Below are 23,651 nucleotides of genomic sequence, written 5' to 3' on the forward strand. Positions count from 1 at the left end.
CCAGAGACAGATACAACAAAAATTTCTATCAATTTGAGGTTAGGGGACAGCAACTTCATTTATTTTTGCATTTTAGGGGAAAATATCCTGACCCCTCACTGCTCTAATCTGACCCAGGTTATTTTGGGCCCCTGTCATTGGATGCTTCCCTGTACATCTGCAGAGTGGCTCTTTATTGGATTAAGTTCCATACTGGAGGTCTCTGGATCCCGTCCATCATTGCGTTGGTCTATTGTCGGCAACTATAGTAATTAAAGGGAAAGGGTTTAGGAAGGATATTGCGGTGGATTAACATGAGGGCCTCCGAAGAACAGGGGCCACAAGTCGCTCCCAATTCAATAAAAAAAAAAAAAATTCATAGCTTAGAAAGTCTCTTTAATTTCAAGTGTACTTAACCAGGGGTCGCCTGAGGTTCTCCAAATAATTTCTGGTGATGAATGAGCGAGAGGCGGAGGTCTGCCATCAAAGCTCCTTGTTGTGTTAGGGGACATGCAGAGACGATGGCTTTATACGATTTAATCCTATAAAGCTCGACATTCTCAAGGATGTCTTGAGTTTCCTCGCTTTACCTTTTCAGTTAATAACAGAGTTAAATCACTGCGTCCTCAATGACAGAAAGAAAGAGGAAGGAGATAAAGGGGAGAGGAGAACTTATTGTGCAAATGAAAATACCTGCGTCTGGGATTCGGGTGGAGGGAGGTTTATCTGAGATGACAACAAAAGATCGGGTATGCTGAAATCCAACAAGCCCGACCCTTCATTCTCCTAACATCTGCCATTGGAAGACAGCTGGGACACCACCAAACCTGAAGATGGACACTTTAAGGCCTCATGCACACGACCGTATTTTCAGTCCGCATCTGATCTGCATTCACTTCTGATGTCCTCCGTGTGCTGTCCACATCCGTTCCACAAATGATAGAGCACATCTTGTCTGTTTTGCAGACAAGAATAGACATTTCTACAATGGGGCCCGTGAAGAGTGCGGGATGTAACCTGAACACCATCTGTGGGCTGCAAAACGGATATGGTCGAGAGCAGGAGGCCTTAATGGTCCTTTACACGGGCCGACAATTGAACAGATCATCGTTCGCTGGTTAGAGATGATCTGGCATTGTAAATGCACCGCCGATTACCCGATGAACACGCAAAACGCTCGTTCATTGGGTAATTGGATCTTTTATTGTTTCCCAGTGGCAGATTGTGCTGTGTGATCGAAACAACGAGACAGTATGGGGAGAAGAGACGGCATTAGTGATCGCTCCTCCCCATACTCTGGAAGAGATCGCTTTGTGTAAATGCACCGGCCTCTTCCGCTGGATTGTCAAGAACGAGCGCTTCTTTCCCGACAATCTGCTAGATCGTCGCCCCGTGTAAAGGGACCATAAGTCTCAAACAAAGGCAAAGTCTGAAAGACTGCAGCTGCACCTCCCTCTTCCCCTACCCCTTATCTGAGACCAGCTACAGTAAGAAGAAATCCAACCCTGCTGATTTCTTGTGACCGTGTTATCACAATTATCTGCAGTAAGTGAAAGTGCCATCTTGAGTTGCGCAGACGCCATTCACGTACACTACTGATTTATTGCTGTTCTATTTCTTTCCCAAGTCTGCATTAATCTTCGAAGGACATCGTCGTCACCTGCCACAGGGTAGAGACCCTAAACATGGATAAAAATACACGTCAAGCTTCTCCATTCCTAGATATAGCAGAGCTGATGTGGAATTTGCTCCCTTTCTCTCTCGGCAGACTTCACTTGCTAATTTAAGTGTAAAATGATCCAGGCTCCACGTTACCTCTAATTCCACTGGATGGACCCGCGCACATAAAAGAGCCATTCTTCTCTGTGTCATATACGGCCAGCCGGCTGCGGATAAATATAGTATCTAGTCTATACATCTGGGATGAGAATGGCAGCCACGTTTCCTGTGTAATTCCTCTCATGAATTAATCCTTGGGTAATGTAAATTATGCCTTGAATTTGAACAGTGACTCCTCACACCACCAACAAAGTGCACTGCGGCCTGCGGATACAGAAGGAGCCTTCGCTGGAGTATTGTGTATGACTACTTTCAATAAAAAACACGCCACTCTTGTCCAGAAGCAGTGTGTGAACGGATCTGAGCTGCAATACCAAAAACAGCCTATGGGCAGGGGCGGTGCTGTTTCTGTAAGGCTACATGCACACAAACATTGTTTGTTTTCGTGTCCGTTCCTTTTTTTTTTTTTTGCGGATAGGATGCAGATCCATTCATTTCAATGGGTCTGCAAAATATGCGGACAGCACACCGTGTCCTGTCCGCATCAGTATGTCCGTTTCATAGCCCTGCAAAAAAAATATAACATGTCCTATTCTTGTCCGTTTTAGGCATTGTTACAATGGATCTGCAAAAAAAACAAAAAACGGATGGCATAAGGAAGTCATCCGTTTATTTATTTTTTGCGGATCCGCAATTTGGGGACCGCAAAACACATACGGTCGTGTGCATGTAGCCTAAGAAAGAAGCCATATGTTTCTAACCCTATGCAGTCTACCACAAATTGTGGCCGATCGACTGGGCTGCCGTAAGGATGATGGGCGACGTAGTGGCTGCGCACGGCCAATACTTGGCTGCAATGGGGCCATGCGGCCTGATATTGAAATAATTTGCTAACCTGCTGTTTGTTTATGTCCATGCAGTTTTTGGAAAACCAAGCGGCCATTAACAGCAACACGTCTGCACATTGTCCATGGGCAAACTGGGCAGGCTTGTGGCTTTTAGATGTCTCTCGGCCCGTCCTTGCGGCAGCTGCTATGTTGGACATCACCCTTTCCAACTTTCTATACGGTTTGTGACTAAGCTTTCCTAGAACCCTGAATGGTCATATATGCAGCAATACTCAACATATTAATATATAACTACGCAGACTGTAATGTCAATGTCTGGGAAAGATGGATGACAACCCCTGGGAAGTTGTAATGCTGGACATATTAGGTAGCACCCACCATGAAAAGCTTAAAAACAAAGAAATGGTTAACCATTTTCCTAGAGTCAGCACATGATGGCATTTAGTAGAATATACTAACATACCAGATCCGTGCCCCCTGCCCTTGTGTACTACCACCCCCACACAGCACACTTTACATGAATGTAAACTAAAACCCTTCAGAGTCAAACCCCAGGCCATGGACGGAGAAGCAGGGGTCTACTCTTCTCTGTAGGGGACTTCTGATTTAAAAGTGATGTGTTATGGTTTTCATTTCCCCTAAAATCATGGCTACAAGATGTTAAATCCCCCCGTCCCGGTTATATTACTCCAAATCCAAATCTACTTTATCTGAAATAAGTCCGTCCAGCAAGAAAGACTTCTAATAACAACATCTGCATGGAGTTTGTACGTTCTCCCCGTGTTTGCGTGAGTTTCCTCCGGGTTCTCGGGTTTCTTCCCACACTCCAAACACATACTGATAGGGACCTTAGATTGTGAGCCCCATTGGGGGCAGTTGGTTGCTAATGTCTGTAAAGTACTGAGGAATATAGTAGCGCTATATAAGTGCATTAAATAAATAAATAAATATACTTAACGTCACACCATAAACCAACCAGAAAACAGCAAGAAGAACCTCAACCCAGAGGAGATTTTAAGGGACTCTCTATACTTAAACTTCAGTACTATATTCTATGACTATTACCCCCCCCCTTGTCCTAAATAATAAAAATTATAACTGATTTACAAATAGAAGTAACAAACGTGAACACTCACTTTTAATGTATTTTTGGGGCGAATAACATTTCGGATTCCTGCAGTAACCACTAGAGGGAGCTAGAGAGTGGGTGGGCCTCCCACAGATTGAAAATCTACTATAATTTGCAGCAGACATTTGTGCAATTTATAGTGCAAATCTATGACATTCTTATAGCAAGCGTAGACGTCAACTTCTGTCAAGAGGACAGCTCGAGATTCAATAATCTTAAGGTGCATTCACATGACCGTAAGCGTTTTGCAAAAGACTGATCATCATGGTGGGGACCCACTGATTTAAATGGGTCCATGGTCTGCATGTTGTGTATAGGACATGTTCTATATTTTGTGGTGCAGCTGAACGGATGCAGAACCACACCTCAAGACACTTACGGTCGTGTGACTGCCCCCTTAAGAAGCATGCAGTGCTTAATAAATTTGCTCCATTGCAATCTGGCACACTTAAAGGGGTTCTCCAGGAATTTAAAAAATGAAAATACGTAAATATTACTTTATTATAAATTAATTCCCAAATACCTTTCATTAGTTATAATGGCTCATTTTGTCTGGGGAACAATCATTAGGAGAACTAAAATGGCTGCCGTCCTATCAGTACACACAAAACCTGTCCTAATCACACATGAGGACAAGTTACTTCACAACACTGAGGTAAAGAGCTGCCTCATCCTCTTCTCTGCTCTGCTTGTCAGGGATTATGGTCCTGAATACAGTTTAATATGATCTTCAGCTGAATCTCTGAAGGAACGGAGTTCATGAGGAGACATGAAGTACAAAGAGGAGGTGAGGACATGGCTGTGTCCTGCTGTGTGATTAGGACAGGCTTTGTGTGTGTCTTAATAGGCGGCGGCCATTTTATTTCCCATGATGATTGCTCCCCAGACAAAATGAGCCATTATAACTAATGAAAGGTATTTGGGAATATATTTATAATAAAGTAATATTTTGGTATTTTCATTTTCTTAATTCCTGGAGAACCCCTTTAAGCTAAAGATTGGCATATGAAATGCCAGTTGCATAAAAGATAGCAAATAATGTTGTGAAACCACAGTTCTTGCCGCTCATCAAAATGTAAAAAGTGACAAGAAAAGTGAGTATAAAAGCCGGAAAATGGTGCAAATTTTAGCACCAAAAGTAGCGAAAGTGGATAAGATTATAAAAAAAAACGGAATCTGCACATAACTTATCCCATGCAGTGTGGTTTTGAAACCTGCAGCATATTAAAGAGGACCTTTCATGGGTCCGGACTTGATTAAGTAAGTAGCAGGACATTTAGGGCATACGTGGGGGATGTCCCTGCACTTACTATTATTTCTGGATGCCACTCCGTTGCCCTGCTCTGGCCCCCGTTACCTTCTCCTGCGCTGTATGCTAATCACTAGCGATTGGACAGCGCTACAGCCAGAGAGAAGGAACGCCCAGGGAGAGAAGCTGATGTCTCCTCGCTTGTGTTCCGATGCATAGTGATTAGCATACAGCGCAGGAGACGGTAACGGGGCCAGAGCGGCGCAACGGAGCGGCACCCAGAAATAATAGTAAGTGCAGGGACATCCCCTACGTATGCCCTAAATGTCCTGCTACTTACTTAATCAAGTCCGGACCCATGAAAGGTCCTCTTTAATGTTAGTTTTCACTGTGGATTTTGTACCCTTTGCAATTCAGACCTCGAGCATTCCTAACGGTGCAGGTTTTGCTGCTGCAGATTTCTGCCCCCTGAAATCCAGAGTATATGTCCCATCTGGATGTACACTTAGACCACAGTCCCAAACACTGCAAAGAGGTGTGAAATTACCGCAACTATCTCCTTTACATAGGCTGACATAGAATACGCCAGGCGTAGTAAACGTGGGCCACTGTATCTGCACTCAGAATTCCTCAGTGTCAGCCTTCAAAATTTTGGGGTCTAGTGGTTCTGACTGAGTAATTCTTCTTATTTATTAGGCAATAAGGGGGCGGGGGGGTGTCAGTATTTTCTACCGACATAACCACTCCAATGTGGTTTCTGCTCAAAGATGAAACAGTTGCCCTCGCTAAGGAAGAGTGCATCTATTCCTCAAATGAGCTACCTGTGTATTCAGGGGAGATTCATGCAGAACATTTTTTATTCTGCAGCATTTATATTCAAATACTTATTTCAACATCAGTCTTGACATTACACGTCTGTATTCCCAGCAGAGACTGAAATGTCAATAAGATCTGGAAAAATGAACAAAGACCCTGCCCGATGCTAAAAGGAAACATCTGCTTTTTGGATCAGTTTGAAAAGATGATTCATCTGTGCCAAATCTTCACCGTGGACGCTGATAATTTCATGGATCCCATATATTTAACAATGTTCATATGGGGGCAGAGCTCAACACTGGCTCAGTTTTTCCCCAATGAGAACTGAGAAACACAGGATATGCCATAAATATCATATAGTGCAGGGCCCCGTCGGACCCAGACGGTAATAGCAAGGTAACTGCGCATGTGTGGCTCCCTCTAGACCAGTGATGGTGAACCTTTTACAGACCGAGCGCCCAAACTGTAACCCAAAACCCACATACTTATCGCAAAAGTGCCAACACGGCAAGTTAACCTGAATGCTACAGTCCAGTATAGTGTATCTGCCATGTACTTTATCATTTAGCTATAATAGCCTGCCTGCATTCAGTGTGCTGCCTGTGCCGTTCATAGTGCGCCCTGCGCTGAAGAATGGCAGGTAAGGTCTAAGACATATTGGTACACCTTAAACTTTTTCCAGGGTGCCCACAGAGAGGGGTCTGAGTACCGCCTATGGAACCCGTGCCATAGGTTCGCCACCAGTGCTCTAGACGCTTCAACGGGACTTCTGAAAATACAGTCATGTGAAAAAATTAGGACACCCTTTGAAAGCATGTGGTTTTTTGTAACATTTTTAATAAAAGGTTATTTCATCTCCGTTTCAACAATACAGAGAGATTAAAGTAATCCGACTAAACAAAGAAAACTGAAGAAAAGTCTTTTCAAGATCTTCTGTAAATGTCATTCTACAAAAATGCCTATTCTAACTGAGGAAAAAGATAGGACACCCTTGCCCCTAATAGCGAGTGTTACCTCCTTTGGCTGAAATAACTGCAGTGAGACGGTTCTTGTAGCCATCTACCAGTCTTCGACATCGGTCTGAGGAAATTTTACCCCACTCCTCAATGCAGAACTTTTTCAGCTGTGAGATGTTTGAGGGGTTTCTTGCACGTACAGCCCTTTTCAAGTCACCCCACAGCATCTCAATGGGATTCAAATCTGGACTTTGACTTGGCCATTCCAGGACTCTCCATTTCTTCTTTTTCAGCCAATCTTTGGTTGATTTACTAGTATGTTTTGGGTCATTGTCATGTTGCATGGTCCAGTTCCGCTTCAGCTTTAATTTTCTAACTGATGGTCTCACATGTTCTTCAAGCACCTTCTGATACACAGTAGAATTCATCGTGGATTCTATGATGGTGAGCTGACCAGGTCCTGCTGCAGCAAAGCAGCCCCAAACCATGACACTTCCACCTCCATGCTTCACAGTTGGTATGAGGTTCTTTTCTTGGAATGCTGTGTTTGGTTTACGCCAAACATGTCCTCTGCTGTTGTGTCCAAATAATTCAATTTTGGACTCATCTGTCCAAAGAACATTATTCCAGAAGTCCTGGTCTTTGTCAACTTTATCTCTGGCAAATGTCAGTCTGGCCTCGATGTTTCTCTTGGAAAGCAAAGGTTTCCTCCTTGCACACCTCCCATGCAAGTTAAACTTGTACAGTCTCTTTCTGATTGTAGAGGCATGTACTTCTACATCAACAGTAGCCAGAGCCTGCTGTAGTTCTCGAGATGACACTTTAGGGTTTTTGGAGACCTCTTTTAGCATCTTGCGGTCTGCTCTTGGGGTGAACTTGCTGGGGCGACCAGTCCTGGGCATGTTGGCAGTTGTTTTGAAAGCCCTCCACTTGTAGACTATCTTCCGGACAGTGGAATGGCTGATTTCAAAATCTTTTGAGATCTTTTTAAATCCCTTCCCAGACTCATAGGCTGCTACAATCTTTTTTCTGAAGTCCTCTGACAGCTCTTTTGCTCTCACCATGGTGCTCACTCTCACTTCAACAGTCAGGAGCACACCAAACTAAATGTCTGAGGTTTAAATAGGGCAAGCCTCATTCAACATGCAGAGTAACGATCTACTAATTATGTGCACCTGGTGTGATATACCTGTGTGAGATCTGAGCCAATTTAAGAGGGAATACATGTGAGGGTGTCCTATCTTTTTCCTCAGTTAGAATAGGCATTTTTGTAGAATGACATTTACAGAAGATCTTGAAAAGACTTTTCTTCAGTTTTCTTTGTTTAGTTGGATTACTTTAATCTCTCTGTATTGTTGAAACGGAGATGAAATAACCTTTTATTAAAAATGTTACAAAAAACCACATGCTTTCAAAGGGTGTCCTAATTTTTTCACATGACTGTAACTGAGCGCCAAGACTTAGCTAGTTTCAGAAATGCTATTGAAGTAAATGAAAAGAGTCACACATACATAGCCGGCCTTCCAACTTTGGGCCAGCCATGGTGGACACCATTCTAGTAGTAGGCCCCAGAGGTCCGAATCCCCACTTGTCAGACTTTTATGGATGACAACTCTAAATAGGGATGAGTTGTAATACCAGATACAACACATTGACAAGAGTAATGCCATAACCAGTGTATAGTTTGCCAACTGACATGGGAAGCCACAGAAATCTGCTTAATATCTGAAATAGTTTTCTTATTTTTTTCAGACTTTCTGATGGAAAATGTATGACCTGGTACATGATTTACACATAATTAGAGCCATTATTAGACTTACTTATAATTGTCATCTTCTACAAACTTTTGCAGTTCTTCAATGTACCGGACAGACTTCAAATACTTCTGCACATGTGGTAATGTCGCAAGGTGATCTGTCGAAGAAAGAAACCATTACTTCAGGAGGTCAGTTTTAAATTTCGATACGCTTCATGATCCTGACAACCAGGCTAAGCAGCTAATGAATGGGCAAAAAGTGAAGATTAGCTCTGTCCCCAAAACTGTATGGCACTTCCTACCAACATTTACCACCAGTCTCAGAGAAAGGACCTCAGCTACGGTACACTACTCCTAAAGAGGACAGACTTAACAGTAGGTGTCCTGTAGACTCTGCTGGACCCCCTGGAGGTTGGGATTTCTGTACTGCAATAGATATCGAAGGACAGACTTCTACACAATTTTAATATGCTCTATTAGGGCGTATGAAGTCATGGGGGAAGGGGGTTCTTCTATGAGCCACAGTGACCAACCACTGGCTTTTGCCATGGCCTGTCCATATATTGCATAGCCAAAAATTCATTTGAATGGGCAGCTTCTTGCACTACGTTTCTCTTGTATGAATGGCTTTCCCCAGGTACAACAGTTTCTGAAGCTGGACCCCTTTGTCCTACCAGCTTCTACATAACTATGGCTTGTCTTGACGAGACAATCTCTTTAAATCCCACATCCTGTGCATGGAGCCTTTTGGTGGTCACAAACATTAATATGCAAAAGAGCAATGCAATTTTGTTAATGTTTTTATGCAGTTTTTGAAAACAAAGCCAGTGGTGGTTTCAAAAAGAGCAGACAACTCAGCCTTTCCTTTTACATGTGACCTTTAGTTATAATCTATTCCTGGTTTTGGACTTCAAAAACTGCATCAAAAGACCTGAGCATGGAAACCCAGCCTAAGGTGACTATGCCTGACAGCCATACATACCATATAGTGACATACCATATTTTATTGACTATAAGACGCACCTTTCCCCCCCAAAAGTGAGGGAAAAGTGGCAGTGCATCTTATAGTCTGAATGCTAATAAGCGCTTACATTATGGAGGCAGTCATCAGCATGCAGGAGGCAGTGAGGAAAGCGCTGTGCCGGCTGTACTTACCCTCCCTGGTCTTCTTCTGGGCCCTGATTTGCAGTGTATACTGATGGAGTACAGCATCAGGATGCAGTGCACATAGTCACGCACTACGACTTTTGCCATCAGGTTACAGTGCAGCACGGGCCAGAAGAGGCGCCATCCAAAGCAAGCGGGCTAAGTTTATTTATTAACTTTTTTTTTATTATTTTTTAAGTCTGATCTGAGGTCTGATGGGGGCTCTGATCTGAGGTCTGATGGGGGCTCTGATCTGAGGTCTGATGGGGGCTCTGATCTGAGGTCTGATGGGGGCTCTGATCTGAGGTCTTATGGGGGCTCTGATCTGAGGTCTTATGGGGGCTCTGATTAGAGGCTGATGGGGGCTCTGATTAGAGGCTGATGGGGGCTCTGATCTGAGGCTGAAAGGGGTCTGATGGAGGCTGGGGGGTCTGATCTGAGGCTGATGGAACTTGGGGGGTCTGATCTGAGGCTGATGGAAAACATTTTTTTTCTTATTTTCCTCCTCTAAATCCCAGGTGTATCTTATAGTCTGGTGCTTCTTATAGTCTGAAAAATATGGTATGTCTTTCCAGGTATGAACCCTACCAGGGAAAGTTCACTGTGTGATTGGTACCAGACGGTAGAACACTAGCAGGTGGGACTGATTAGTGCCTAGAGGGCGTGGGCTATTTCCCCAGTATAGTTCGTTGCTTCTCATGTGAAGTTTCTACTATAAGTGCTTCCAGCATTTGGGAATGCTGTGTTTGATCTCGGAGCGCTGTATGATATGGTTCTGAGACGGCCGGGTCTCCGCTCCCTGGCATATTCATATACTTGTCACATTCCACTTTTTCTATTTCTCATTGACAGAAATTTTATAGTTGTTTTGGAATGGCTTCCTATTATTCTTGGACTCAGTCGTGCCTAATAGAAATTGGCGTCCATACTGACATCCCCTCCAAATAAAAGATTTTCCTAAGAGGAGGAAGTTTCTACAAGACAGATACTAGAAAGTGGCCTTTCTTTTTTTAAATCACTAAAACAGTGACGACAAAACGTCATATAAAGTAACAGCATAGAGTTCATCAGATAATTAGAATCCTCATTTCTTAATATATCACAGAGGACTGTTTTGTATTTGAGCCTGAGCATGTTTTATAAGGCAAGTGCATATTACAGCATCCACACACTAGCACACCCCCGTAGGAACCTTAAACATCTTGACTTTCACTTGCTTTCTGATTCTCTTCTCCCACTCTCTACCATTTGTTCCTTCCAAGACCCAGATGCTGCCACCACCCAATATAACACCACAATAAGTACAGCTCTGGACCCTGCTGCCCCCCTCACTGTCACCGCCAGTTCTGTAAGAAGGTCTGTTAGATGTTCTTCTCTACCTGCATGACGTTCTTTGTTTTGGTCTCACTTTGTCATCTCCTTTCCTTCTCCCAGCTGTCACCTATTTACACTAATTGTCTCCCTTTATATTCCTTCCCATACTGCCTCACTTTGCGGTTTATACTTCTTCCTGGATTGTGTTCACTGCTGGAGGCTGCCTCTGCTGATTCCTCAGATAAGTCTGTTTCCTTTATTTGTGTTTCCTTGCTGGCTTGCTTCTAGGTGACCCTGACTCCGTCCGTATTAAGTGAAGGGAGCCGGTGGTCGTGTCCCCCCACTATTATAGGGTTTTCAGGGGTCACATAGTATTAGGTACGTGGACATGCAATCGTCTACCATAAAGAACTTTGCATGGGCATAGCAGTCAGGGAGAGCTCTAGGGGTTTTATAGGGCTCACCCATATGCTCCTTAGTTTGGGATCAAGCCAGTCGGATGTTTATTTATAAGTTCCAGCTTTCTGCAACACCATCCGTGACACTCACACACAACAAAACCCGAAAAATCAACAGACAACCTTGGCACAATAAAACTGACCAAAAAACTCAGACAAGCTTCCAGGGCTGCTGCTGAGCGGCGATGGAAGAAATCCCAGTCTAAGGATCACTTCACCGCATACAAGCAATTGCTCCTCATTTTCAAATCCTCACTCGCTGATGCAAAACAGGCGACTTCTCATCTCTCATATCTTCCCTGTCCCACAGCCCTAAACAACTTTTTAACACTTAACTCCCTTCTCCATCCCCCAGCGCCCCCACCCTCTCCTCCAAGGCCGTTTCTAGGGGCGGGCGGGATGGGCGGCCGCCCGGGGCGCTGTCAGAAGCAGGGGGCGCCCGTTGAGGTAAAAAAATAAATAAAAAAATTTGGTTATGTGATAAAGGTTCGGGCGGTCGGCCGGCGGCGCCCCTCATGCTGAGCGCTGCAGACTGCTGAGTTGCTAATGTAGCGTGGCCGAGCTCTGTTCAGTCCGGCCCGGGGTACAGAAGCATTTGTTTCCTGTACCCGGCCGGACTGAAAGGAAGTGCACACTAAGTGAGCACTTCTTGTCAGCCGGGTACACGAAACAAAAGCTCCTGTACCGCGGAGCGAACAGAGCTCGGCCACGCTACATTAGAGGTGACATTGACAAGGGGGACGAAATGAGAGTGACAAGGGGGGGGGGGTGAGTACAATCAGAGTGACAAGGGGGGGGTGAGTACAATCAGAGTGACAAGGGGGGGGGTGAGTACAATCAGAGTGACAAGGGGGGGGTGAGTACAATCAGAGTGACAAGGGGGGGGTGAGTACAATCAGAGTGACAAGGGGGGGGTGAGTACAATCAGAGTGACAAGGGGGAAGGGGTGAGTACAATGAGAGTGACAAGGGGGGGGTGAGTACAATGAGAGTGACAAGGGGGGGGTGAGTACAATGAGAGTGACAAGGGGGGGTGAGTACAATGAGAGTGACAAGGGGGGGGTGAGTACAATGAGAGTGACAAGGGGGGGTGAGTACAATGAGAGTGACAAGGGGGGGGTGAGTACAATGAGAGTGACAAGGGGGGGGTGAGTACAATGAGAGTGACAAGGGGGGGGGGTGAGTACAATGAGAGTGACAAGGGGGGGGGTGAGTACAATGAGAGTGACAAGGGGGGGGGGTGAGTACAATCAGAGTGACAAGGGGGGGGTGAGTACAATGAGAGTGACAAGGGGGGGGGTGAGTACAATCAGAGTGACAAGGGGGGGTGAGTACAATGAGAGTGACAAGGGGGGGGTGAGTACAATGAGAGTGACAAGGGGGGGTGAGTACAATGAGAGTGACAAGGGGGGGGGTGAGTACAATGAGAGTGACAAGGGGGGGGTGAGTACAATGAGAGTGACAAGGGGGGTGGGGGGAGTAGAATGAGAGTGACAAGGGAGGGGGGAGAAGAGAGTGACAAGGGAGTCCACAGAGCCAGACCAAGAGCCAGACTGCAGCCAGAGACCAGATCATCTAATTGTCCTGGTGGTAAGTAGACAATGCAATATGTGTATTATTTAATTGTTTAGTTATTAATACTACATTTTGCGGACCGCACATTGCCGGCACTAAGAGAATATGCCTATTCTTGTCCGCTATTGGGGACAAGAATAGGACATGTACTATTTTTTTTCAGGATCGGAATTGCGGATCCGGGTCCGCAATTCCGGATCTGATAAAGGGGGGGGGGGGGGGCGTCAATTTTTATCTTGCCTAGGGCGGCAAAGATCCTTGCACCGGCCCTGGTCAGACTTACTGACGTCACGTGCCTGATCCTCCCACTAGGCGGCGCAGGCGCGTGACATACAGTGAGTGAGTGAGCGCCGCACTGCATGCCTGTTACCGCCCGCCCTGAGCCCCTGAGCAGTGCTGATGCCTGCTGTGAGGCGAGTGATGGTCTGGGGGGGCATTAATTACAATGGGGGGGGCATTAATTACAATGGGGGGGAATTAATTACAATGGGGGGAATTAATTACAATGGGGGGGCCACTGTGGGAGACATGAAAATGGGGGCCACTGTCACTGTGGGGGACATTAAGTTTAATAAGGATCACTATGGACATTATTTAGAATGGAGGCTGCTGTTGGTGTCATTACTCATTATAACTGTATAATGTCTGATAGGCCTAGTCCTGAGCTGAGTTATATTACCCTGCCCATGCCCTGTATAATAATGTACCCATCCCTGATACCCCTTAGTTATATTACCCCGCTGGAGTAATATAACTAAGGGGTATCAGGGTACATTATTATACAGGGCAGGGTAATATAACTCAGGACTAGGCCTATCAGACATTATACAGTTATAATGACATCCACAGCAGCCTCCATTCTAAATAATGTCCATAGTGATCCTTATTAAAAATAATGTCCCCCCACAGGCAGGCAGTGCGGGCGGCGGCGCTCACTCACTGTACCTCACGCACTGCGTGACGTACAGTGAGTGAGGTGAGCACCGCCGCCCGCACTACCTGCCTGTCTGTTACCGCCCGCCCGGAGCAGTGCTGAGAAAGAAGCCTGCTGTGAGTGAGAGCCTGAGTCTATGGGACAGTGGGTCACTGGGTGCGTCACTGTGACCGTCCGTGCAATGTGGTTCCACATTTTTTACAATGGGGAGACACTTATTTCATCGAGCAGTTGTGAGGGGGGGGGGGGGGGGAGTTTTTTTGACACTCACCCTGAGAGAAATTTTACCTAGAAACTGCACTGCTCTCCTCTCATCTCAACTGAGGACGTTTTGACATACTTTAAACAAAAGATAGTCAACAACAGAGAAAGCTTCAGTACACATTCCCCACAGACCCTCTACACAACTACTCGGTCCTCTTCTCCCAAAACCCACTTACAGAAGAAAAACTCTTCATTCTACTCTCCAGATCTCATCTGACCACCTGTGCACTTGACCCAATCCCATCCCACCTCATCCCTAACCTCACCACAGTGTTTATCCCAGCCCTACCTGGTGTCTTCCCCTCTGCTTTTAAACATGCTACTGTTACACCCATCCTCAAAAAGCCTTCACTTGACCCATCTTCTTTGTCCAGTTATCGCCCCATATCACTTCTTCCGTATGCCTCAAAGCTACTTGAGCAACATGTCCATTCTGAACTGTCCTCTCACCTCTCATCCTGCTCCCTCTTTGACCTCCTACAATCTGGCTTCCGACCCCACCACTCGACTGAGACTGCCCTTACCAAAGTCACCAATGACCTACTAACAGTCAAAACAAAGAAACAATACTCTGTCCTCCTTCTCCTTGACCTGTTCTCTGCCTTCGACACTGTTGACCACTCCCTTCTGTTGCAAACTCTCATCTTTTGGCATCACTGACCTGGCCCTCTCCTGGATCACATCATACCTCACAGACCGTACGTTTAACGTCTCCCACTCTCACACCACCTCCTCGTCTCATTCCCTCTCTGTTGGTGTCCCGCAAGGCTGTGTCCTAGGACCCCTGCTCTTCTCTATCTACACTTTTGGCCTGGGACAGTTCATAGAGTCCCATGGCTTTTAGTATCACTCTTATGCTGACGACACACAAATCTACCTCTCTGGCCTAGACATCACCACTCTACTATCCAGAATCACATAATGCCCATCTTCCATATCCTCCTTCTCCTCTCGCTGTCTAAAACTTAACATGGATAAAAAAATAATTCATCATCTTTCCCCCATCTTGCTCAACCCTCCCAACAGACCTATCTATCACGATCAATGGCTGCACACTCTCCCCGGTCAACCAAGTCCGCTGCCTTGAAGTGACCGCATATCCAAGCCCTTTCCACCACCTGCCTCATCCAACTCAAAAACATCTCCCACATCCGCGCTTTCCTCAACTTTCAGTCTGTGAAAATGCTTGTACATGCCCTCATCATCTCCCGCCTAGACTACTGCAACACTCTCCTCTGTGGCCTTCCATCGAGCACTCTCGCACCCCTCCAATCTATCCTCAACTCTGCTGCACGACTAATCCACCTCTCACCCTATTACTCCTCTGCCTCTCCCCTCTGCCAATCCCTTCACTGGCTACTCATTGCCCAGCGAATTCACTTCAAAGTACTAACAAATACATACAAGGCCGTCCACAACCTGTCCCCTCCCTACATCTCTGAGCTACTTTCCCGATACATACCTGCCTCTATACCGCCAGGACTAGCTTCCCCCGCACCTACTGTGTCCTTCTCCCATACCATGTAGATTGTAAGCCCTCACGGGTAGGGCCCTCTCCCCTTCTGTACCAGTTTGTAACTCGTCTTGTTCATGCTTAGTGCAATTGTCTGTATTATGCATGTGCACCGCTTATCATAGGTACAGCGCTATGGAATGAATGGCGCTTTAATAATAATTACACCATAGAGGCATTGCCTGTAGTAGTAATGGGACACTTAAGAAGTAGGGGAGGTCCAGCCCGGTTTTTGGGTTGTGTGAACCACTAGGTGCAAAACTCTTCACGGGTATTGCAAAATCAGCAAGGAACCATCATACAGTAGATATAAAAAGTCTACACACCCCTGTTAAAATGCCAGATTTTTGTTATGTAAAAAAATCTGACCAAGAAGAATATTTGCAGATTCATTTCTACGACCCATAATCTGTACATTGAAAAACAAAAACCATTTTGGGGGGGCGGGTAAAATTAAAATAATGTAATTGCATGAATGCAAACACCTTCTTATAATTGGGGATGGGGTTGTATTCAGAATCGGCCAATCACATTTAAACTGATGTTAAATAGTAGTCAGTACACGACTGCCATCATGTAAAGGGATTCTGATTAACCCCTGATATAAAGTTCCGCTCTGGATTTTCCTGACAATTTTTTTGTTGCATTTTACATGAACAGCTTAAAACACATAAAGGAGCTCTCGTAGTTAAAAGGTATCAGTCAGGAGAAGCAGACAAAAATGTCCAAGGCATTAGATATACCATGGAACACAGTGAAGACGGTCACCAAGAAGCAGATAAAAATTGGCACAACCGTGACATGACCATGAACTGGACGTATCTCAAAAATTCATGAAACTACAAGAAGAAAATTGATCCGGGAGGATTAGGCAGCAAGACTGAATGAGACAACAATTTTCTGTGTTCTTCATATGTCTGGGCTGTGGAGTAGGGTGGCAAGATGGACGCCTTTTCTTACAAAGGAAAATATTCAAGCCAAGCTATATTTTGGCAAAACCTACATCAAGTCTGCCAAAAGTATGAAAGAAAGAGTTTTACCAAAAGGTATGTTTGGCACAAAGCCAGCACTGCACATCACCAAAAGAACAACGTCCCCACAGTGAAGCATGATGGAGGCAACATTATGGGGACAACGTTGGGGCTGTTTTTCCGCAGTTGGAACTGGGGCTTTGGTTAAGGTGGAGGGAATTAGTAATAGCTCCAAATATCAGTCAATTTTGGCACAAAACCTTTAGGCCTCTGCTAAAAAGTTGACAATGAATTTCATTTTAGCGCTATCATGACCCAAAGCATAGCTCCACATCTACAAAAGCATGGCTTTACCACAAGATCAAAGTTTTGGAATGGTTGAGCTAGAGCCCAGAACCGAATCCAATTGGACAATCTGTGGGTTATTTCGAATAGGGCTGTACACCGGCGATGCCCTCACAATCGGGCTGATCTTGAGCACTTCTGCAAGGAAGAATGGAAAAAGATTGCAAAGTGAAGATGTGCCAGGCTGACCGACTCCTACCCAAAAAGGCTGAATGCTGTCATAAATTCAAAGGGTACTTCAACAAAGTATTAGTTTAAGGATGTGCATATTTATGCAACCATATTTTTGATTTTTTTTCACCCTAAAAGATTCCAATTTGTTTTTTTATTGAATTGTACAGATTATAAGTGACATTAAAGTCCTGAAATGATTCTTCTTGGTCAGATTTTTATATGACTTAAACCTGGCAATTTAACAGGGGTGTGTAGAGTAGACTTTTTATATCCACTGTAAGGGTCATGTCTCCCTTGTCTGGGACCTTCTTTCTCCAGGATGAGGGGTGTGGTAGTACAGGGACAGTAGGAGGAACCTCACCATCCCTTCCTGTTCTGTAATAAAAAATAAGCAGTGTGTTTTTAACTTGTGACATCACCTCTCCAATTAAAGCCATAGCTCTGATTATTTTGTTACACCTAGCATCCAAATCAAAGACGTCACGTTCATCAGTCACATGGCCAAGGGGCAGCTCGGACCCATTCAAGTGAATGTGAGCTCCAATACCATACTCTTAAAGGCTGTATTACACCTGCTTATTTTTTGGCAGATGATCGCTAACGAGTGTTCGTAGTAATGCTCGTTAGCGATCATCTTGCAGTGTAATACTGCCGCCCACTGTCCGATGATGGAGCAGACGCTTGCCGGCGGCAGATTGTGCTAATAGCGAATTGGCGCTGGCAAACCAGCAGCATGGGGACAAGCGATGGCATAGTGATTGCTCCTCCCCATGTTGCGGAGGAGATTGCTGCATCACCTCCGCTAGCTAGCAAGTGATTGCCAGGAGGGAACGCTTCCTGCCCGACAATCGCTTGCTCAATCATCCTGTGTAATACAGGCTTTATACAGATCTCTAGTCTCCTAGTTTAAATTAACGGATCATTTTGAAAGAAATCTCCTTGGGATATTTAAGGGTGAGTCAATACTGCCCCTAGTGGTGGAGTGAACTTACAGCAGACACCAAGAGGACAATACTGAATTAAGAAAACTCCCTCCAGACAGACAAAAACATATAAAAAATAAAGGAAATAATGCCAACCATAATTACAGTAGACTTGCAAATCAGCGATGATCCTCAGGAGGTTGTTCATCTGATTAGACCGCTGCTCGTTCTCCATGATGCTGCCTGATGCCGGGTATGCCGAATCTATGTAGATGATATCCAGGAGGTAAATTCCTGTCATTACAGAAAAAGAGAGAGACAACACATAAAACATCGGTAATCTCCATAAAACATATGTGTACATGATCTGTGTATGTTTCATCACACATTTACATCCATAATACAGAAATACACAAATCCATGGCCCTACTACTGCAAATAAGATGACCCATGCCACCCACCCATAGAGCTGCTGCGCCCAATCCGTTCCGTAAAGTCGTACAGACAGGCACAATAGACGCGGCAGTGAGTCCATAACCAGCGGCTATTGTTTTAATCAGTAAGGTGGAGTGACGCTCACATCTGGGGTTTAATCTCCCGTCTACAATTATCCAGAGCGTATTAATCCTGGCCAATAAACCGTGACACAAGCTGCTGTGAACCTGTTCACACTGCGGGACCAGGCTTTCATGTACTTTTACTATGGCTCATAAATCACGGGCCATTCTCTTGGATGGCTTCATTTGGAGGTTACATACAAAGAGGGCTCAGTCTTCTGCGGGGCTGTGCCCTGCAGACAGCTCCCATCCGTATTCCCTATTGGTGTATACGGCCCTCTATGAGCCAGGACGGACGGTCACTGACCGGCTGCCGTGTTATACCACATTTCTCCTGTAGTGACCAATTCAGGGGACATACCCATGGCTGCCCCCTGTGAAATCAGCCGATTGCCACCATGGCTTCAAACTAACAGGGGTCGTCTCTTGTGACGGGTTCCCTAAAAATAAGTTGATCACGGGGTGTTTGTTGCTAGGACCAGCTCTAATCTGGCTAATTAATGCACAGGCGTGCTGTGTTTTTAGAGGCTCACTGCACAGGCGCGGTCTACTGGAGGCGATCCTCTGAAGCTGGGTGCACTGAGCAGGTGCCGAAAACTACACACGATGGCGTCACCCACGGAGAAAGAAAAAAGCGCTGTACATGGTCAGTGAAGGAGGCAGGAAGGGGACATGGCAAGCTCGACTTGAAGCGAGAAGGCCATGCCTTTTGACTTCAAAATGCTTACGTCCATACACCGAATGGCGGGAATAAAGTTGTTTTTCTGTGAATTTGGCCATCTGATCCGTTAACAAAAAACAGCATTGAGATGAGATGACTTGAACTCTAAGGTACTGCCGGTGGTTGGGGGGGTACATTAGTCAGTGACATGAGGGCAGTGCTGCAGTAGCCAGGTCTATTCACTACACAACGGATGGAGCTGTGTAGTTCCGCCCGAACAGCCGATTGGCAGGGTATGGGATGTAGGACCCCCGTCGATCTAATATTGATGGCTTATCCTAAGGATGGATCATCAATTGTTAAATCCTGGAGAAATTCCTGAAGCATTAGAAGGTAAATGTTGCTTTTCCATATAATTACGCACCGATGGGATTAGGGGATAACTTTAAGATCGGTGGGGGTCCTACCGCTGGGAACCCCACCGATCACAAAAACAGGTACCCCTTTCTATGGGAGTGCTGGAGATAGCCGAGTACAGCACTTGCTCATCTGAGGAATTCCTATAGAAATTAATGAAGCGGCCGCTTCCATCATTTTAGGGGAGCTGGGAGTGCGGGGACCCCGATCTTGTGATAGGTGGGGGTCCTAGTGGTAGGACCCCCACCGATATTAAAGTTATCCCCCGTGGATAGGGGATCATTTGTACCAACCAGAATAGCGCTTTAATCCCCCCAAAAAAAAGTTGCTGTATTTGATTTATAACATCCGATAATAAAGAGTCAAACATTTTTACATAAAAAGGAAAAGTTCATCCAAAACCGTGCATTTTTCCAAGGCAAAGCTTTATACACCGCTAGTAAACACTTGTAAAATATTTATGCGTTCCAAATTACATTTCAGAAGCTCGCTATGAGTTTTTATTTGCCACTGGAGACTCCTGTGAGGTGAGCTGCACAGACAGCCCTGTAATTACTGCTCACCGACATCAAGGCCCAGGAATCTGATCGCTTCATAGCATTGACTGATCCCGCTATTTAGGAATAGGCGATTCCCGCTATCTCAAAATGCAATATGAGACTTCTGCAAAAGTGTTAGTAGGAACATGTGTTCCCGGGAAGGTCTTCTCCTCAATCCCACCAGTCACAAAGTCAGAGTTTCCATGTAACAACCTCAAGGTGAACTTTGTGGTCACGGTGTGCTAGCTTACCATCTATTAGAAGGTGTTGGGGGTTATTTTTGCAACAAACCAAATTTGTACTTTCCGGATATGTAATTTTATTTTATTTTTTTGAGGTCAGATTTATATACATGAAAAGCTGTAAAGACACATTAATGAGGAAAGTGTTGTCCTTCTACTTCTAGGAGGGCTATTTATACATGGATGCTACGTCCAATACAAGCTTCACGCTCTTATCCTCTTTAATTTCAGAAGGATGTATTACCAACCTTTCATCCCTGACCCTATAGTTATTCTTTATGTCTTTATCATACATTTTATAGTAAAGACCCCTGTGGCAGGCCTGCAGCAATATGAACTGCCTTTACACGGAGCCATATTGCCCTGTGCAGCAAGATCTGCCTGGTTTTAGGCCGTCCCAGTACATTTTTGGAGTGCTACATTTTTAAAAGTACCTTTATCTTACTGATGATCTATCTGTCATGTGGCCTAGGTGCACCTCAGTCCCATAGAAGAGAATGGGGCTGAGCTATGCCCAAGCCAGGGGGGGTCCTGGGTGTCAGACCCCCACTGATCAGATGCTGATGACCCATCAGTAATTTTAAAGAGGACCTTTCATGGTTTTGTATTAATGGAGATAAATACCTTTACTTCCGCTGATGCTGCCACCCTGCTTGATTTTTAAAAAATATCGCTCCTGCGCCCCGCTGTGTCCCCCGAAGTTTTCGCTCTCAGTATGCTAATACTGAGCATCGGTACAGGAAAGAGAAGACGCCAGGGTTTCTCAATCGGCGTCTCCTCCTCCCTGTACTGATGCTCAGTCCTAGTATACTGAGCGCAAAAACTGCGCGGTGGGAAGGGGGGGTGCCAGCGGGGCGTAGGAGCAATATTTAAAAAAAAAATCAGGCAGGGTGGCAGCATGAGCAGTACCACAAGTAAAGGTATTTATTTTGAAGGAGTGTAGAACTCCTTCAAAATGGTTTTCCAAAGCTTTAGAACTGACACCAGGGACCCCTACCGATCAGCTGGCGCTCCTGTGTTCTTCCTGTTCACCAGGCACAGCGCCGTACATTGTAAAGTGGCTGTGTATGGTATCGCCCTTAGCCCCATTCACTTCTATGGGAACGTGACTGATATATGCAACATCAAATGGCCTAGGGAAAGCTGAGAGAAGGCTGCGGCACTACTGCGCGCACTGGTGCCCTCTCTAACAGCTGATCACAGTGGGGTCCTAGGTGTCGGACCCCCACCGTTTAGATACTGATAGGTCATCAGTTAATCAGTTATAAAGTCTCAGAAAACCCCTTTGTCCTATTAACACTATTCATTTCAGTGGGATTGGGCGGCAATAGCAGACTCAACCTATGGACACGAGTGGTGCTTAGGGTATATTTATACACTGCAGATGTGGTGCAAAAATGTATTTCATTTATGTGACTGGGGCTGTTTCTGGCAAGTAGGAGGATTTCTGTAAGAAGAATGGATCCACATACTTCAGTCTCCCCAAGGATTATAAATCATTGGCTTATCTAGTCTCAGACTCATGACTGTCCAGGAGCTATGGAAAAGTGCCCATGCTTGAAGCTGAGAAGAAGGTAGTTTCATGAACCATACCTACATTGGTTCCTGAAATCAGGTCATCTGGTGTAGGGGAGTACGACCAATGAGGCAAGGTGAGGCGATCGCCTCAGGCGGCAGCAGCAGGTAGGGGTAAGAGGGGGCCGGAGAAGGGCCATGGGGAATGAGCGCTTTCATTGTGGCAAAGGTTAAGAAATTGGAGGTGGGGGGGGGGGGGGGGCGCCGTGTCAGTTTTTGCCTCAGACATCAGAAAGGCTAGGTGCACCCCTGATCTGATGGATGAGGCCAGGGTGTGATAGTACCTCATGAGTGGCGTTTGAGGGTCTTCAACTGTTCCTCATCAAACATGGTGAGAACCTTTACTTGAAAGAGGGACCTGGAGACAACCGGCTCTGAGCGACGTGTCTAACCATAAACCTGAAGCGCCTATCTTCTGTTTCCAATTTATTAGGGCAGGGAACATCTGGGTAGTATTTACGGTACATTTACAGTGCAAAGTATTGGATAGGGCAGGAAACATACGCTTTGCTTGCTTTTATTGACCTCCCTCTACAGTATGTCAACATCAGTAAGCAGGTTTTTTTTGGTAGTTATTATCCACAACAGGAACATGCCTATGTGTCTTTTGCAGATAGATTTTTAGTTGGCAAAGTGAATGGGCAAATGTAGTGTCCTATGGTTTGGTTAAAAAAATATATATATACGGTGAACCCCTTAAAGACGGGTCATAACAGTCTGACTGGCAAGACACATTATGTCATTGTATCAAAAGCTCTTCCGTGGTGCAAGTGCTGGAATAACTTGGTCCTTTATTTACAATAATAATTGGAGACTGTAATTGACAAAACGTAAGACTGACTTCATGCCCGTCAATTGCCAAATTTAGGCCTCTTTCACACGAGCGTGACGGATTGGCTCCAGATGCGTTCAGTGAAACTCGCACCATTTTGCAAGCAAGTTCAGTCAGTTTTGTCTGTGATTGCGTTCAGTTCAGTTTTTTTCCACACAGGTGCAATGCGTTTTGCACGCATGTGAGAAAAAACTGAATGTGGTACCCAGACCCGAACCTGGACTTCTTCACTGAAGTTTGGGTTTGGGTTAGGTGTTCTATTCATTTTATTATTTTTGTTATAAAGGAAAATAATAGCATTCTTAGCACAGAATGCTGACTAAAATGTGCCTTGAGAGGTTAAAAAATAAATAAAAAATTAACTCACCTCATCCACTTGTTCGCGCAGCCGGCATAGTCTTCTTTCTTCTTTTTTCAGGACCTGCAATAGGACCTTTGATGACGTGGTGAGCGCGGTGATGTCAGCGCAGGTCCTGCTGAATGAAGATAGAAGATCCTATCTTCATTCAGCAGGACCTGCGCTGATGTCACCGCACTCACCACGTGGTGAGCGCGATTATATCATCAAAGGTCCTTTTGCAGGTCATGAAAGAAGACGATGCCGGCTGCGCGAACAAGTGGATGAGGCGAGTTAATTTTTTTATTTATTTTTTTAAACCCTCAAGGCACATTTTAGTGCCTTTTAACCATGTTATAAGGG

General features: G+C 45.2%; 1 protein-coding gene across 6 annotated transcripts in view; it reads right to left on the reverse strand.

Moving 5' to 3' along the window:
• Positions 1-23,651, reverse strand: part of RALGPS1 (Ral GEF with PH domain and SH3 binding motif 1) — a 337,921-nt gene that overhangs the window by 66,658 nt on the left and 247,612 nt on the right. For all 6 annotated transcript variants that reach the window (XM_044268334.1, XM_044268333.1, XM_044268329.1 and 3 more), the window contains 2 exons: positions 18,285-18,422; positions 8,577-8,670 (listed from right to left, as the gene is read on the reverse strand). In XM_044268334.1, the coding sequence (XP_044124269.1) occupies positions 8,577-8,670; positions 18,285-18,422 (232 nt within the window). The remainder of the gene's footprint in view (positions 1-8,576; positions 8,671-18,284; positions 18,423-23,651) is intronic.

Source organism: Bufo gargarizans, chromosome 9, assembly GCF_014858855.1.
Source record: "Bufo gargarizans isolate SCDJY-AF-19 chromosome 9, ASM1485885v1, whole genome shotgun sequence".
Lineage (NCBI taxonomy): Eukaryota > Metazoa > Chordata > Amphibia > Anura > Bufonidae > Bufo > Bufo gargarizans.